Source organism: Eleginops maclovinus, chromosome 20, assembly GCF_036324505.1.
Source record: "Eleginops maclovinus isolate JMC-PN-2008 ecotype Puerto Natales chromosome 20, JC_Emac_rtc_rv5, whole genome shotgun sequence".
Taxonomy (NCBI): Eukaryota; Metazoa; Chordata; class Actinopteri; order Perciformes; family Eleginopidae; genus Eleginops; species Eleginops maclovinus.
This window is the reverse complement of record NC_086368.1, coordinates 21029245-21044377: the sequence shown is the minus strand read 5'-3', so window position 1 is coordinate 21044377 and position 15133 is coordinate 21029245. Positions and strand designations below refer to the sequence as shown.

The 15133-nt window shown below is 46.8% G+C and overlaps 1 protein-coding gene across 6 annotated transcripts in view; it reads left to right on the top strand.

Moving 5' to 3' along the window:
- Nucleotides 1–15133, top strand: part of LOC134883217 (calmodulin-binding transcription activator 1-like) — a 53529-nt gene that overhangs the window by 21218 nt on the left and 17178 nt on the right. For 5 of the 6 annotated variants that reach the window (XM_063911487.1, XM_063911491.1, XM_063911486.1 and 2 more), the window contains exons 4-8: nucleotides 4082–4149; nucleotides 7008–7143; nucleotides 9265–9336; nucleotides 11249–11402; nucleotides 12757–14594. In XM_063911487.1, the coding sequence (XP_063767557.1) occupies nucleotides 4082–4149; nucleotides 7008–7143; nucleotides 9265–9336; nucleotides 11249–11402; nucleotides 12757–14594 (2268 nt within the window). The remainder of the gene's footprint in view (nucleotides 1–4081; nucleotides 4150–7007; nucleotides 7144–9264; nucleotides 9337–11248; nucleotides 11403–12756; nucleotides 14595–15133) is intronic. The other variant, XM_063911488.1, reaches the window with a different exon arrangement.

Genomic DNA, 15133 nt, shown 5'->3' with positions numbered 1-15133 from the left:
ATCAGGGGCTTTGCAACAGTTGTTATGGAAACAGCATTAAGCAGTTGTATTAGCCAGTGGAGGTAATATAAAGGCTGTTGAAAGTAACACACAGTGGGGAACGAGGCAGTTTGGGAATATAATAAGAACTACACATTATTGCTTTGGTTTACAATAGACTTGATGAGCTTTTATTGTGTGGTTAGTACGCAACAAAATTATCCTGGTCGTAAGTCATTGTTTGCCTTTCTGTCGAGAGCTACACATTTTAATTAGCCAGGTTAGAGGAACATGGTGCAAACAACACATTATTGGTCGGGTTTACAACAGGCGTCACATCATTTACATCGGCTTAAAGCAGCACACAGCTAACTCGTTGTTGAGCTTTCTCTTTCCAATACAGTCTGGAATTCTACAGTGTTTAGAAAAGCCACCATGGCTCCTTGACACTGGAGACTTTAGAGGTCATTTTTAGAGGTCATGCAGGACTCGTATCGCAGGCCGTGTTTGTAAGCGATCGGCCCTGTCCCATCTGTGGATAATGATTTGCTCACATACACCTCTCAATTCTAATGGATTATTGATTATTACAGTTCAAATCTAATTATAAATATATATAGGTTTAGCGTAAAATTGTCATTGTTCTGCCACATTTACATAATGAGCCTGAGAAGGAGGCATGTTTAAAAATAGACCGTGATCAATAAAATGTGGGTTGAACAAATGGTGGAGATAGTGCTCGAGGTAATACATTTTTAAAAAACACAGAGAAGCCTGTAGTCTGCGAAAAAATACAATCATAAAAAAAACAAGAGGCAATTTTGGATAGAGTGTCTATCAACGTCAGACACTGGCAGGGTTGTTCTGGGAAGGAGAGAGCCGGTGGAGGTGCTCAGGAACAAATTACAGCATCAGCAGGCCTCCTGTGGTAATGCTAATGCAGTCCTTTCCCCCACATACTGTATGTATACAAGACTTACCAAGGAGCTCAAGGAGAGAGGCCGAAACTGATTCTGTAGTCGAGAAACGGATACTTCAGTTTTATACTTCCATGTACCGCCAAAATAAAGTGTTCGATGCCAAATGATTTCTGTGGTTGAGAACCAGCGACAGCCTTCATGTGAGGCTCTTGGAATCGATGTGACAGTTCCAGTTTACAGACAACTCTGTTTCCCCCAGACTTCTGTCGGGGTGATGCTCGTCATTATATGTGCACGAACTCAGACGCACACACACACACACGCACACACACACACACACACACACACACACACACACACACACACACACACACACGCACACGCGTACACACACGCACGCCCGGCTAGACCCTAGAACTGAATCTCTCTGGGGAAAGCTCCTGGATAAGTCTGTTGCAGCAGTGTAGGCGACCCCCCCATCCCCCTCCTGAAAATCTCCCTGAGGCCTGAGAGTGTGTGTGTGTGTGTGTGTGTGTGTGTGTGTGTGTGTGTGTGTGTGTGTGTGTGTGTGTGTGTGTGTGTGTGTGTGTGTGTGTGTGTTTCTCCTTTTCTGTACATGCCACCAGTTTCTTGGAGGGAGATGGTCTCAGTGATGCGTGAGTGGGAGGCTGATTTCCCCAACTGCAACGCTCGCTCCAATCTAACTTCCCACTCATGCTCTCTCTGCTTTGTTAGATATTTTTTAAAGTAACTCTCTCTCATTTCCGTTCTCACTTTTGCTCACACACGCAGATAGACAGACAGACAGACAGACTGGGATAGGTGTGTTTTGGGAAATGTGTGTCTGTGTGTTCAGCTGCGCCCGTCTTAATGCATTATGGCATAGACTCGCACAGACATGCTGAACGTCTGGGTTTCTAGAGTAGATCCCTAGAGAAAGATCCTTGTCCCTGTCCCTGGCATGGCTAACACACACACACACACAGACACACACACACACAAACACACACACTATTCCTGAAGGGTCAGTGTGTCGCCAGGCATGCTCAAAGCGCTCTATCACTGGTTTCCACCGGGACAATAACTGTGACTTCCTGAGGATCGACCTTCACCATCTCACTTCTGTCACTCTTCACATGGGCGTGTGTGTGCTGGCGAGGGAGGGAGCAGCACTGTGTGGCTGCAGTGAGAGTGTGTGTGTGTGTGTGTGTGTGTGTGTGTGTGTGTGTGTGTGTGTGTGTGTGTGTGTGTGTGTGTGTGTGTGTGTGTGTCAGGCTGCCATTTCAGCTGACTCTTCTGTTTCTGGCTTTTTAATGGCTCTTATGGGGCAGGCCTTTAATTGCAAGTCTCTCTCCCTCCTTCTTAATCCTCCCATCCTTCTGTCTCTCCCAGCCCCTCGTCTCCTCTCTTCCATCTCCTCTCTCCTCCCGCCTCCCACTGGCTGACAGTCACTAGGGGAGCCCAAGTGCCTGGTCGGGGCGGTGGAGGCCGTATAGGATATTGACTTGCTGCGGAGTGGTTTGGGAGGAGGAGAGGTGGCTGCCTGTCACAGCTAATGAATAGATGCATAAATGAATGAGGCACTTCGTGTGTGTGTGTGTGTGTGTGTGTGTGTGTGTGTGTGTGTGTGTGTGTGTGTGTGTGTGTGTGTGTGTGTGTGTGTGTGTGTGTGTGTGTGTGTGTGTGTGTGCTGTTTTGCCTAGCCATGGCTAAAAAAAGTTGAATGTGCCTCAGTCAGACAGACATTAACAGCTTGATAGTGATAATTATTAAGGGTGTGATGACAGTCCCTCCCACACACACATAGACACACAAACAGTATGTATATAAACACACACATACACACACATAAATGCAGGATGAGGCCGTGGGGGGTTGGGATGTGAGGATCGAATGGGGGATACTTAAAAAAAAAACAATCCAGTTAAGTGCCAGCACCCTCCAGCTGCTCTTTCTTTCCCCCTCTCTCTCGTCCTTTCTTCCCCTCTCACTCTTTGTCCCTCCATCTCGTCTGATCGGTGTGGAGCTGGAGTGCTCTCATGCCACACTGGGACAAATACCTAAAAACACACACACACACGCACACACACATACATACAGAAAAAGGTCTGGAGAGGAGACTGTTGATCTGAGGGGGCAGATGAAGGAGTGCTTGGAGTGTTGATGTCTTCTTCACTATTGCTTTGTGCCACATTTCAAACACTGATTGCCTTAAGAGGACAATTTACATTTCATAGTCTTTCACAACAAGTGGGTGAGATGGGAGTCAGAGACAGGGAGCGAGAGAATGATGTTTCAAGGAGGAAGCCAGGGGTAAGAGGGTTCACCTAGCAAAGGGAAAAGGCGGCGTTGCGTGAACAACTAAAAAGCAGCAGATACAAACAATCGTTTCCTTTGGCTGCGAGTCTGTGTGTCTCCGTCTGTGTGTACGGACGTTTTGTTTTGCCTCGCTCTCGGTAGAATGCACCTGTATGATTTGAACTCTCTTTGTTTCCTTATTGGAATCATGTGAGTGCGGAAGAAGAATAGAAATAGTGTGCAGAGGAGAGGGAGAGCCGAGGAGATGAAAAGAGAGCCGGAGGAATTAAGAATCTAGTTCGGAGCAGGCTTTATCTGACGGGAAACTGTGAAACTGCAAAGTACAAGAAAACTTTTCCTATCGGCACACAGCCAGTGTTTGGGTCTGCACCTCCAGTGTGTGTGTGTGTGTGTGTGTGTGTGTGTGTGTGTGTGTGTGTGTGTGTGTGTGTGTGTGTGTGTGTGTGTGTGTGTGTGTGTGTGTGTGTGTGTATTGAGTAGATAGCTTTTCCTCCCCGGTGGAGGGATACATCAGTGTGTCGGAGAGCGTGATTGGTTGCTGGCCCTGAGGGTCTGTCCTCTATATCTGTCTCCTGAGTGGCTGCTCTGTGACCAATCTGACGCCTAGACCTCACCGTGGCAATCAGATAGTGACACACTCTCTGTGGGCATCGGCAGGTCATCTGGAAATACCTGTTATGTTTTATCGCACTGTGACACACACACACATACATACACACACACACACACACACACACACACACACACACACACACACACACACACACACACACACACACACACACACACACACACACACACACACACAAACACACACATGCACACACCAATATAACCTTTCTGTCTTGTCTTTGTCTCTCTAGGAGATTGCTGCATATCTCATCACTTTTGAGAAACACGATGAGTGGCTGACGACATCGCCAAAAACCAGGTGAGGAGACAGTTTTACACACACACACACACACACACACACACACACACACACACACGTATAAAAACAGTATCAGCTGGCGACTCACGTTGGTTTAATCCCAGTGACTGAGTGCCTGGGTTTGATTAAAAAATTAGTGATGTACATCGACTGTCTCCAAAGGGTCCTGCTGACGGGCTACTCTACGTGTAGAGAACACTCCGGAACATGGCTGGACTGTAAAGCACCTAGTCAGCTGGAAACTGAGTATTAATGAATGTAAATGTATTAGGATAAGTGATGTATAATTCAGACATAGGGAGGGGTTTAAAGGGAGGGGGAGTATGTGTGTATAAGATGGGGTGTGAACTGGGAGATGCCAGAACTGAATATTCATCGATCGGAATAAACCATAGGTGGCTCTTTTCCTTTAGTGGAGGGAGGTTATAGTCAGGAAGGAAGGGGCGATTTGAATTATTGATAAATCCCTTTATTGACAACAGTTAACACAGACGAAGGTAAGAAAAAAAGAGAAATAGAGAAGAAGAAAGTTAAGTAAGTGAAGAGGTCACCTTATTTGTGATTACTGACACTGCAGAAAGCCCGAGGTGATGCCTGTGCGCTCCCATTGTGCGAGCTGAAGGACTCTTCTCAGGAGCAGCCTGAGGCCAGCAGCACAGTTTATGTTGTGGATGGATTTCTCATTGATTGGTTGTGCTGCCGTAGAGCCTCAGCCCCCCAGCAGCAGCAGCAGCAGCAGCAGTCATATTGGTGTTATTGAGCAGCAGTTAGATATAATCCCATTTACACATGACACGAGGCACGATTATAACAGATTACACCTAATCCCTTCAGATGGAAAGGAGCTCAGCAAACGGAGCCAGTGACATTTATGTGTGTGCGCGCTGGCTGTGTGCATATGTGTGTTTTTATGCATATGTGTGCATGCGGGGGTGGGGGGCAATATTAAGATAACAATCAATGACCTTCATTTCTCCCCTCACTGAAATACCTCTTCAAAGTAATGACGATTGCCTCCTCTCTCCCTCTCCTCTCACTTTTCTGGTCTACTCCTCATTCTCTCCTCCCTTTACCGGACTCACTCACTCGCCCACTCCGTCTCTTTATCTTGCCGTCTTTTTTCCCCCCACTCTCCTCCCCTTGCCTTCTCTGTTTTCGCTCTGCTACACGGTGGAACGGTGGAAAAGCTTTTTATATCCCACACATCACAGCCCAGTTACAATCAATAGCATTTATGTCTGCTTGAATCGGAGGGTTTGCGAGGAGCACGGGCACCATCCACATGCGTGTACTGCTGCACACACACACACACACACACACACACACACACACACACACACACACACACACACACACACACACACACACACACACACACACACACACACACACACACACACACGCACACACACACACACACACACACACATGCTTATGAACAAGCACGTGTTTCCCACCCGCACACAAACACACACAGGCACACATCTGATCTCATCCATCTTCTCCATAACATAATTAGAATCAGCAGCTCTGAGATGACTCACACTGCTCGAGACGGAGACTAAACTCGGCTTTGATCGGAGGGTGGGGGTCTCCACTCTGCTAAGAAACTGGCAGGCTCACCCCCAAACTGAACAGATTTAAGGTGTCAAAGAAAATCAGCTCAAAGTAAATTCAATTTCACTACACACAGTGTTCTGAGTAAATTGCAATCATCTCAGCCTCATATAGATGTGTCTACATCACATTCCAGCAGAGGGGATGAGAGGGAAGGAGGTTTGAGGAAAAGAGAGAAGAAAAGAGGATGGAGAAGAGAGGAAAAGAGAGGTCTAGAGAGGAGGTGAAGAGAGAAAAAGTAGAGTAAAAGAGAGAAAACAATCAAATAAATGGAGGTTAGGATAGTACAAAGAAAGAGAGAAGATGAGAAGATTCTAAGTGGAAAGGAAAGAGAATGGAGCGACTGAAGAAGCAGTAAAGAGAAAATGAAGAGATACTATGATAAGGGGGATAAGACTGGAGGTTGACGAGGAAGGAGGGCAGGGAAAGAAGAGAGGAGGTGTGTGTGTGTGTGTGTGTGTGTGTGTGTGTGTGTGTGTGTGTGTGTGTGTGTGTGTGTGTGTGTGTGTGTGTGTGTGTGTGTGTGTGTGTGTGTGTGTGTGTGTGTGTGTGTGTGTGTGTGTGCATGAGAGCGAGCACTTGTAAGTATGTGTTAGTTTATTGATTGTTAACGTGCCTGTTCTCTTTCTGTTGTCATGAGATAAGGTAGAGAAGCATTTTCCCTCCACCTACACACACATGGGTAACACACACACACACACACACACACACACACACTTGTCCTTAACGTTTTAGAAGTGTAATGATTGATTGCAGAGCAGCATGTTTGACATTGAGCTCAAAGAACACACGGCAGTAGGTCCTGCCATCTCTGATATCATCTTTCCACATGTATGGCTCCTGGTGTGTTTACGTGTGTGTGTGTTTGTGTGGATGTTCATCCCACCAGGTGTATATAGAATGAGAGCTTAGAGGCCAATGTTCCTGTTGTGCTGATAAATCACCCTACTAAAATATTAACACGTAGGAGTGTGAGTCTACGTATAAGAGGGGAGGGCCGCATGGGAGCAGCTAACTTGACTGTGGGATAATAACGTTGACGTCACCGTGTTAAACTTGTTGTAGTCAGTATTTGTAAATCAGCAATGGAGAATCATTTTTAGACTTTTCACAGTTTGAAATGACAGCACAAAAGTATTTTTCTGGACAGATTCCACGGAGTTGAATTGTTTTTCGGAGCGTCCCCTGTGCTCAACATATCAATTTCTGTCCGTCTAATTCTTTCTCCTGTCCTCCGTCAGGCCTCAAAATGGCTCTATGATCCTCTACAACCGAAAGAAGGTGAAGTACAGGAAAGATGGCTACTGCTGGAAGAAGAGGAAAGACGGGAAGACCACCCGAGAGGATCACATGAAGCTCAAGGTCCAGGGAGTGGAGGTGAGAGGCTGCGGTGGTAAAACAAGTCGATGATCTTGTTCGGCGCTGAGCATGGTTTCACTGCCAATCTCACTTCCTAACTTACTCTCCTCCCCTCCGAGGAGACACACACACACGTAACACAAATGTACACACAAACACACATGCTGAGGCTGCAGGCCAACGTGTTACCTGAGAGCCAGCGGTGCCCCTTCTTTCTTTACCTTCCCTCCCTGCTCCTGTCTCCCTTCCTCTCTCCCTCTCTCTCTCCCTCTTTCTGAAGGATAAGAGTGTGTTTGGCTCAAGGCCAGGAATGATGTCAATGCCTCCTTCAGCAGAACACAGAGGGCTATCGATCCAGTCTCAAGGCAGCGTCTGTGCGTGCGCGAGTGTGTGTGAGCGTGTGAGCGTGTGTGTGTGTGTGTGTGTGTGTGTGTGTGTGTGTGTGTGTGTGTGTGTATGTTGAAGTCACATCAGCCAGCTCAAAAATGGATTATTCAGCAGGAATATACCAAGAGGTGAGAGGAATGAGCACGCATGTGTCAGAAACAGAAAGAATGAGGTAGAGGGGGGAGACAGCGAGGAGGCACATGGATGTTTGCAGAGGGCTCAATAGTTTTGCATTAGGGTGAGCAGGAGACAGGCGAAAGAGACACAGAAGTAAAGGGAATAATTGAGATCAAGTACTCCCATCTGGGCCTCTATTATTCACGACCCCACACATTGACATTCATCCCTCACGCAATTTCCTGCAATCGTGCGTGAACACACACTACACATATACAAAGTATTTCTCTCTCCGGTAGTTGCTCAGTAATTGTTTGTGTCACGTCGTCCCAGGACCCCCCTCCCCCCAAAAGCAAGCACAAGCAGGCAGTGTGTAGAGAGCAGGGGACAGGAAAGAGGGAGAGCAGTGAGATAGGCAGAGGGAGTGAAGGAGGATGGGGAGAGGCAGGAAGCAGGAGAGAAAAACATAACCCTGGATGGAGAGCCTGCTCATATCGAATGGAAATATATGGAAATGCACTCTGCCTTTGGCAAAACACACTTTAGATAGAGGGCGGGCTACTTCTGAGAAGAGGCAAAATGGCGAGAAAATATAAGTGTGCACGAGTGTTCATGAGACAGAAAACAGCACAAGTTGTGAGTGTTGATTATAGTACAGCCTGATTGCCGAGCATCGGTGTGTGTAATTTTGCTTTTACACACAATCAATTTATGTGTGGGTTAGTGTGTGTTTGTACGTGTGTGAGCCTTGACTTCAATGCATGTTAAAAAATGGCAGTGAGAAGGTCCTTCCATCGTTTCATCCTCCCCGTGTCAAACACACACTTCATTTTTACCAGGTATCTAACCTCAACTCTGTCAGTGCATAGTAAAAAGAACTTCAGGAAAATACAGCCTGATTTGAAATTCTTGGTTCGACTCTTTGTCTTGTGTGCTTGTTTTCAAAGGAGATATGTACAAAAGGGAGCTGTGCATGATTTGAAGTTGTTTTTCTTGTAGTTATTCATGTTTATGTGAATGTTGCTGATGTGGTTGGTCAGAAACGTCTTTAAAGTATTGACATTGCTATAAAATCATTTCATACCACACCACACAAATATAAACACTATGTAATCATAAATGTGGTTTATTTTCAGACTCCCTCACAGGCTTACACACTACTTTGTATGTATGTAAGCATCCTCTGCTGGATGGAGTCCATTCTGAACTTCCTCTTCATCTTGTCCACATTGATGCTTCCCTCGCTTTTGCCTCCTCTCCCTTGTCCTCTCCACTGTTACTGATCTCTCTTGCAGTGTCTGTGAGCTGACGACAGCGTGACTTTTTGTGAATCCCATGTGGGTTCCGTCTCATCTTGCTGAGGCAGTAAATTTCCCAATCTCTTGTGCTGTAATTGTCAAAATCAGATTTATGGTATTTCAGAAAAGACATTAGGAAGGAACGCATACAGCATGTTTGCAATTTAGTTTTAGCACCGCAATCAATACAGCCTAAGTGGGTATAACCTGAGTTCTCCTCTCCTGTTCTCTCACTTATTTTCCTCTCCTACTCTCCTCCTTCTCACTTTTTGTCTTGCTTCCTCCCTTTTGCTTTTCTCCTCCCGCCCCGCGATCTCCTCTCCTCTCCTCTCTCTAGTGTCTGTATGGCTGCTACGTCCACTCCTCCATCATCCCCACCTTCCATCGTAGATGCTATTGGCTGCTGCAGGTAAGCCCCCCTTTCCCCACCTTGCCTTTGCTCACACATTCATACACGTACTTGAACAAGATTTCTACATTATTTATAGTGTTGTGATACGTTGTCATATAGGGCTGCTTACATCTGTCATTTCAGGTATTTCCCCTAACATAGAGACAACCTTGTTATATTTATGTCAGCTGTGTCAGGGCGTTATTTCCTATTCTACACAAAACTGTGCAACTAGGGTATATATTACTAGTGTTACACCAAGTTTCGTCTTTTTAACGGTCCATTTCCAAAACAGAACACTAAACTTAACCATAAACCAGCAATAAACATCCTCCTCTAAATTAATGGGGCAGACTTTAGTGAAAATACAATCGCAAAGCTTGGGTCATAATAAAACTCACACACACAGTTGGACCACGAGAATGTCCCAAGAACACGCTGGGCCTATAGGTTGGTTTTTATGATAAGAACACACTGTGCAGAATAATAAAAGCATTTCTTTGCCAGAAGTTGACTTCCAGAGCGCAGTATGGTTTCCCAACACTGACTCTCGATACTTACAGTGAGCATCAAGAACTCCTGTGCTCCTCAATATGTGGTCCTCTCCTAGAAAACACCCTGGAGCTACAAACAACACACACACCAACACACACATGCACAGGTGCCTCCTTTGTGTAAAGGCATGTTGTTTTTCATAGAGATGTTGGACTCACTCTACTGCTCATGTGAAGTACAGCCCACACACACACACACACACACACACACACTCTCTCCCTCTATTGGTCATGCAAGACATGGTCACCCAGACCTCATCATCTCCAGATGACAGGTTACATGATGAATCTTAAAAAATGCATTTACATTTACACTGCCCCTCTCTTCATCTTTCTCTGTTCATTTCAAAGAAAATATTGAATACCCTGCAATGTTCATTTAAAATATGGAAATGCACACATATTTATGTCTTCCGCGGCAGAACTCCCTGCATAATTTGTCACATGAAATTTACAAGGACATTCCAGCCACCGGCCGTAAATTGAATATGCTCTCTCCCAATATATTTCCCTCTTTTCCGCATGCCCAACTAGTTTGATTCCCGCAGTCTGAAATTACGAAGGGAAATTTGTTTGCTTTATCTCTAAAGTGCCATTTTCTGCTCTTTGCTCCGATATCAAAACACATCAGTGTGAATATGATCGTAAATCAGTCTGTGACTGCTGTTGCATGGCACAGTGTGGTGCTGTAGCAGCCCACTGTGCCATCCTCTTTTGGAGAGAAAAGTGTTCCACCTCAGCAGGTCCTCCCCCTCACCTGAGTCTGTCTACTGAATCTTTCATCAAGAGGAGCTTCTCTCTCTTTCGCTCACACACACACACACACACACACACACACACACACACACACACACACACACACACACACACACACACACACACACACACACACACACACACACACACACACACACACACACACACACACATACATCTATGCACCTGTTGAATCATTCATGGGGTAGAAATTCCATAGGTCTACTGGTGGCCTGCAGTATAGTGAAAACTGCTCTCTCTTTTCTATCCTCTCTCTCTCTCTCTGTACATACATCACACACACACATACACACATGTGGACACTTTTGCAGCCTCTGCAGGGTCAGGGAGAGAGTGATGAGTGGGCTCGAGCTGTTAAATCTTTTATGGGCAGGTGAAAGTATCTTATCTGACACGCTATGTCCAACCTCTTCCCTGACCTCCACGTTTTTTCCCATTTTCCTTCTCCATATCCCCCTCCCTCTGTAAATAGACTCCTTTATTTTATTCTCTCCCTCCTGTATGTTGGAAAGAACATGACAATGAATTCATGAATAAAGGCCATGTTAAACTAACACCATCTGCATTTCTCTCCGTGTGTGTGTGTCCCTCTGATGTAGAACCCAGACATTGTGCTGGTGCACTACTTGAATGTACCGGCAGTGGACGACAGTGGGAAGCCATGTGGTCCTGTCCTCTGCTCCATCAACACAGACAGGAAGGAGTGGGCCAAGTGGAGCAAGGAGGAGCTCATTGGACAACTCAAACCTATGTGTGAGTTAGCTCTTCTCGCCATCCTCCTACTCTCATGTTTCAGCCCTCGCACTTCTCAAACATGAGGACATGAGTCACCTTGGGTCAATAAAAATACCACCTGTCACAGTGCAGTAAGTCTCGTAAATTAATCAGTGAAAAACCAGTGTAGTAAATCTAAAAAACAGATATTTTCGGTTTACTGGCTTGATTTTAGGCTTTGTAAACAACTTGGCAGCAGAATTGGTCTGGAGCCATACCGTTATTTATAACAGGAGACAAACAGTGTTTTCATCAGTTCAGGGAAGATAACATAACATTTCTCAAATGCATCAAGGAAAAATGATCAAATCTTGGCAGTGTTAATTAAGCTCAAACCTCTAATTGAGATATTGGCCAAGTCAAAGATTAATCTGCAAGCCGAAATGCAACAACTGGACTAGCATGAAGGTGTGTTCGGGTGTTAACAGGAGTCTTATTTACTTTTAGCTACTGGTAGTGATAGTGAACAACCTTGTCCAATGACAATCGACCCTACACAAAGACATGTATACCACTCAGCCAGGCTCTATAGAGATTTCGATTTTTTTGTGTTTAGTTGTTCACAGTCAGCGCCATGCTGCCACCTAGAGGAAGATACATAAACACCCCAAAAAAAGAGGGTTAGAAGGAAAGAAGATAGAGGTGCCAGAAATATACAGCATGTATTATTCATAGATGAGCATCAGGGAGTAGATACACACCCTAACACACATGCACACACACACTTACCTAATCTCATCCATCTTTTGATCTGGTTTGGGAGGCCAGATAAGGACAGCTGCCCGAAACTAAGTGGCTTGTTGACTTAAGTAGCACCTCACTTCTCACTTTCCCCACTGAATCATATTCCCTCTCGGCCTGCTGTCAGTCCCAATTTGTTCACAAAACAAAAACTTTCTGCTTTTTTCAATTCCTAGAACGTATTTCTTGTTTGTTGTCTTGATCTTGCTGTGGTCAAAGGGGCGTTTACGGCATTAGATCTCTGAATTGTTTGTTTTTTCTCTAAAAGATGTATGAGCTAAATCCCAGAAATATAAATGAAGACATCTATTTTAAAACCTGGGAATCCCTAAGAATTTTAACTTACTCATATTATACATTGTGTATATATGTGTTTGGAGTTTTTTCAACACTTCAAGCATCTCAAGCTGTGTTTTGAGAGCTTAGTTTCCAGTTTACATTCTTCACACTGGAGGGCGCCATTACACACTGTCCTACGTTTGTGAGGTAATGCAACGTTACTATAAGGACTGAGCTAAGCAAATGAAAGACAGAAAATGAAGATGCATTGTCTTTAATTGTGTTTCCTTGGCTTGAATATCTTTTCTAACAGGTGCTGGCAGCAGCTTGCATCAGAAATGTTCCAGTGTCAAGCAACGCATCATCTCATCCAAGCAGGAGTCAGGGGCAGCAGCAGGAGGTGGAGCGGCAGTGGGAACGGGCGTAGCGGCAGGACAGAGAGCCGAGGAAGCAGATGGCACGGAGGTCCAGAACAGCGATGTGTCAGAGGGCCAGACAGAGTCCAGTCCGGGGGGAGGGGGGAGGAGTAGAGCGGGTGGAGGGGAGAGGAGGAATGGCAGGATAACCAAACCCTCACTACTCCCACAGAGCAGCATGGAAGTGTCCTCATCTACCTCCACCAACCAGGTGGAGGTCCCAGACACCACCCAGAGCTCACCACTGTCAATCACCAGCGACATGGCTGATAGCCCCGCCCTTGCCATCGGGGCCGGCTTGTCACAGAGCACAGCTGTGTTCATGTCTGAGGTCACCACGCTGACTGGGGATTCGGTGTACTCCACTGGCCACACCCACCTACTGGGATCCGCCCATGAGAGCACCACCGCCAACATCCTATTGGCTGTTGCCCCCGAAAACCAGAGGTTTGCTTCGTTTCCGGGTGGTGTGGGCTTAGGAGAGGCGGGAGAGTTGGTTCTCTCCAGCTCTCTAGACACCAGTGGAGGAGTCAGCCTTCCTGAGACAACCATGACCTTTGACCCCGACTGCTTCCTTAACAATCCCAAGCAGGGCCAGACGTACGGAGGAGGCGGAGGGAAGGCTGAGGGGTGTAATGGTGACGATGGAGGACTCCACTGCTCACCTAACGGCTTCGTCTACAACCCGGCCCTCGTCAACAACATCAAGACAGAACCTGCACCCCTGGAGCCGCCGATGGCCCCCCAGAGCAGCTACGTAGGGGAGGGGACCGGCCTCAGCCCCAGCACCACCCTGGAGCAGATGGACTTCAGTGCTGTGATGTCATCAGCCTGTGTCCCAAGTCTAACCCAGACCTCCCACCACCCGTCCCCAGGCCTCTTCCTCCCGGGCTCCCCCGTCCAGCTGCAGACAAACGGCAACGAGGCAGCACAGGAGTCAGGCGAGGCCCAGGCTTACATCACCGTGCCAACCGACACTCCTGTCACCAACGGAGACCCGCATGCAAACCTCCACCAAGCCAGCCCAGACCAGCAGGGCCTGTGTGGAAGGAACGGACACGGAGCGGCAGTGGGCTCCTTTCCTCTGACGCCACAGGAATCAAACGTCGACCAGTCAGGCGGCAGGGGTCATCGAGAAGTCGGGGGCTTAGAGAAGGCTTCTGAGAACGGAGGGGAGCTGCTACTCAAGCCCGGGGGTCCTCACGAGGCATACTCGAGTGTTGACACCGAGCACTACCTGCAACCCACAGATGACAATGGAGGAGGAGAGGAGGGCGGGGGAGGTGGTGGAGGAGGAAGGGGAAATCTCTGTAATGGTGTAAGTTTGTCAGGGACCAGCAGTTCAGTGGGGGCCAGTCCTCAGTCTATAGCTGCTGGCGCGAGCATGGAGGGGGCGCTTTACAGCTCTTCTCTTCCTCATCAAGGTGGGGGGGTGTCGGCTACAACAGCCGGGGCAGGGGCGGCTATCAGTCTGGAGGGCTTTGAGGCTTCCTTTGGTAGTCAGTTCTCTGATCTCATCAATGACTTCATCTCAGTGGAGGGGGCTGGAGGTGGGGTGGCGGCAGCTGTGACCGGGGTCCTGATGCCCCAGGAGGGGGCAGCAGGAGAGGAGCAGGGCTCAGCAGCAGCCCACCTGCAGGGCTCAGAGGTGCAGCAGGGAGCTCTGGGGTTGCTGCAGGAGACTGGGAGGCTGTTTGGTGTGACAGACTACTCCCCAGAGTGGTCTTATCCAGAGGTTTGTAAACCCAACATGATTATCTTTCATTATTTATTCATCCTTGTTCCCTGCAGGAAAATCAGTCGCTCCACCACATGATTGACGGTGGCTTGTACTGATGTTAAACGCTGAAATCACACTCACAGTTTGTACTGAGACCGCCAGCCTGGCTGTGTGGTCATTAAGGACTCTGAGTGTTTCAGACTCAGCTGATGAAATTTCAATATTACACTGATTACCCTGGGTGGGTTCATTAATTTACCCATGTAGCACTTATGATATCTCCCACACCAGCTCTGTCACCGACTCATGATGAAACGTGCGGAAACACAACATCTTACCAACATCATTTCCAAATTATTATTATTTTTAAATACATTTTATTAATCAACTCAAACAAATGTGCATATGTTCAGCTCATATTTTCTGTAAATTTCTTTCAGGATCATCACTTTTACATCATACTGATTATTCCACAGTTTTTAGTTTCTTAAAAAAGCAACACTGTGGCTTAATATTTAGAACTTGAATGACCCTACCAAATGCTGGTAAATGGC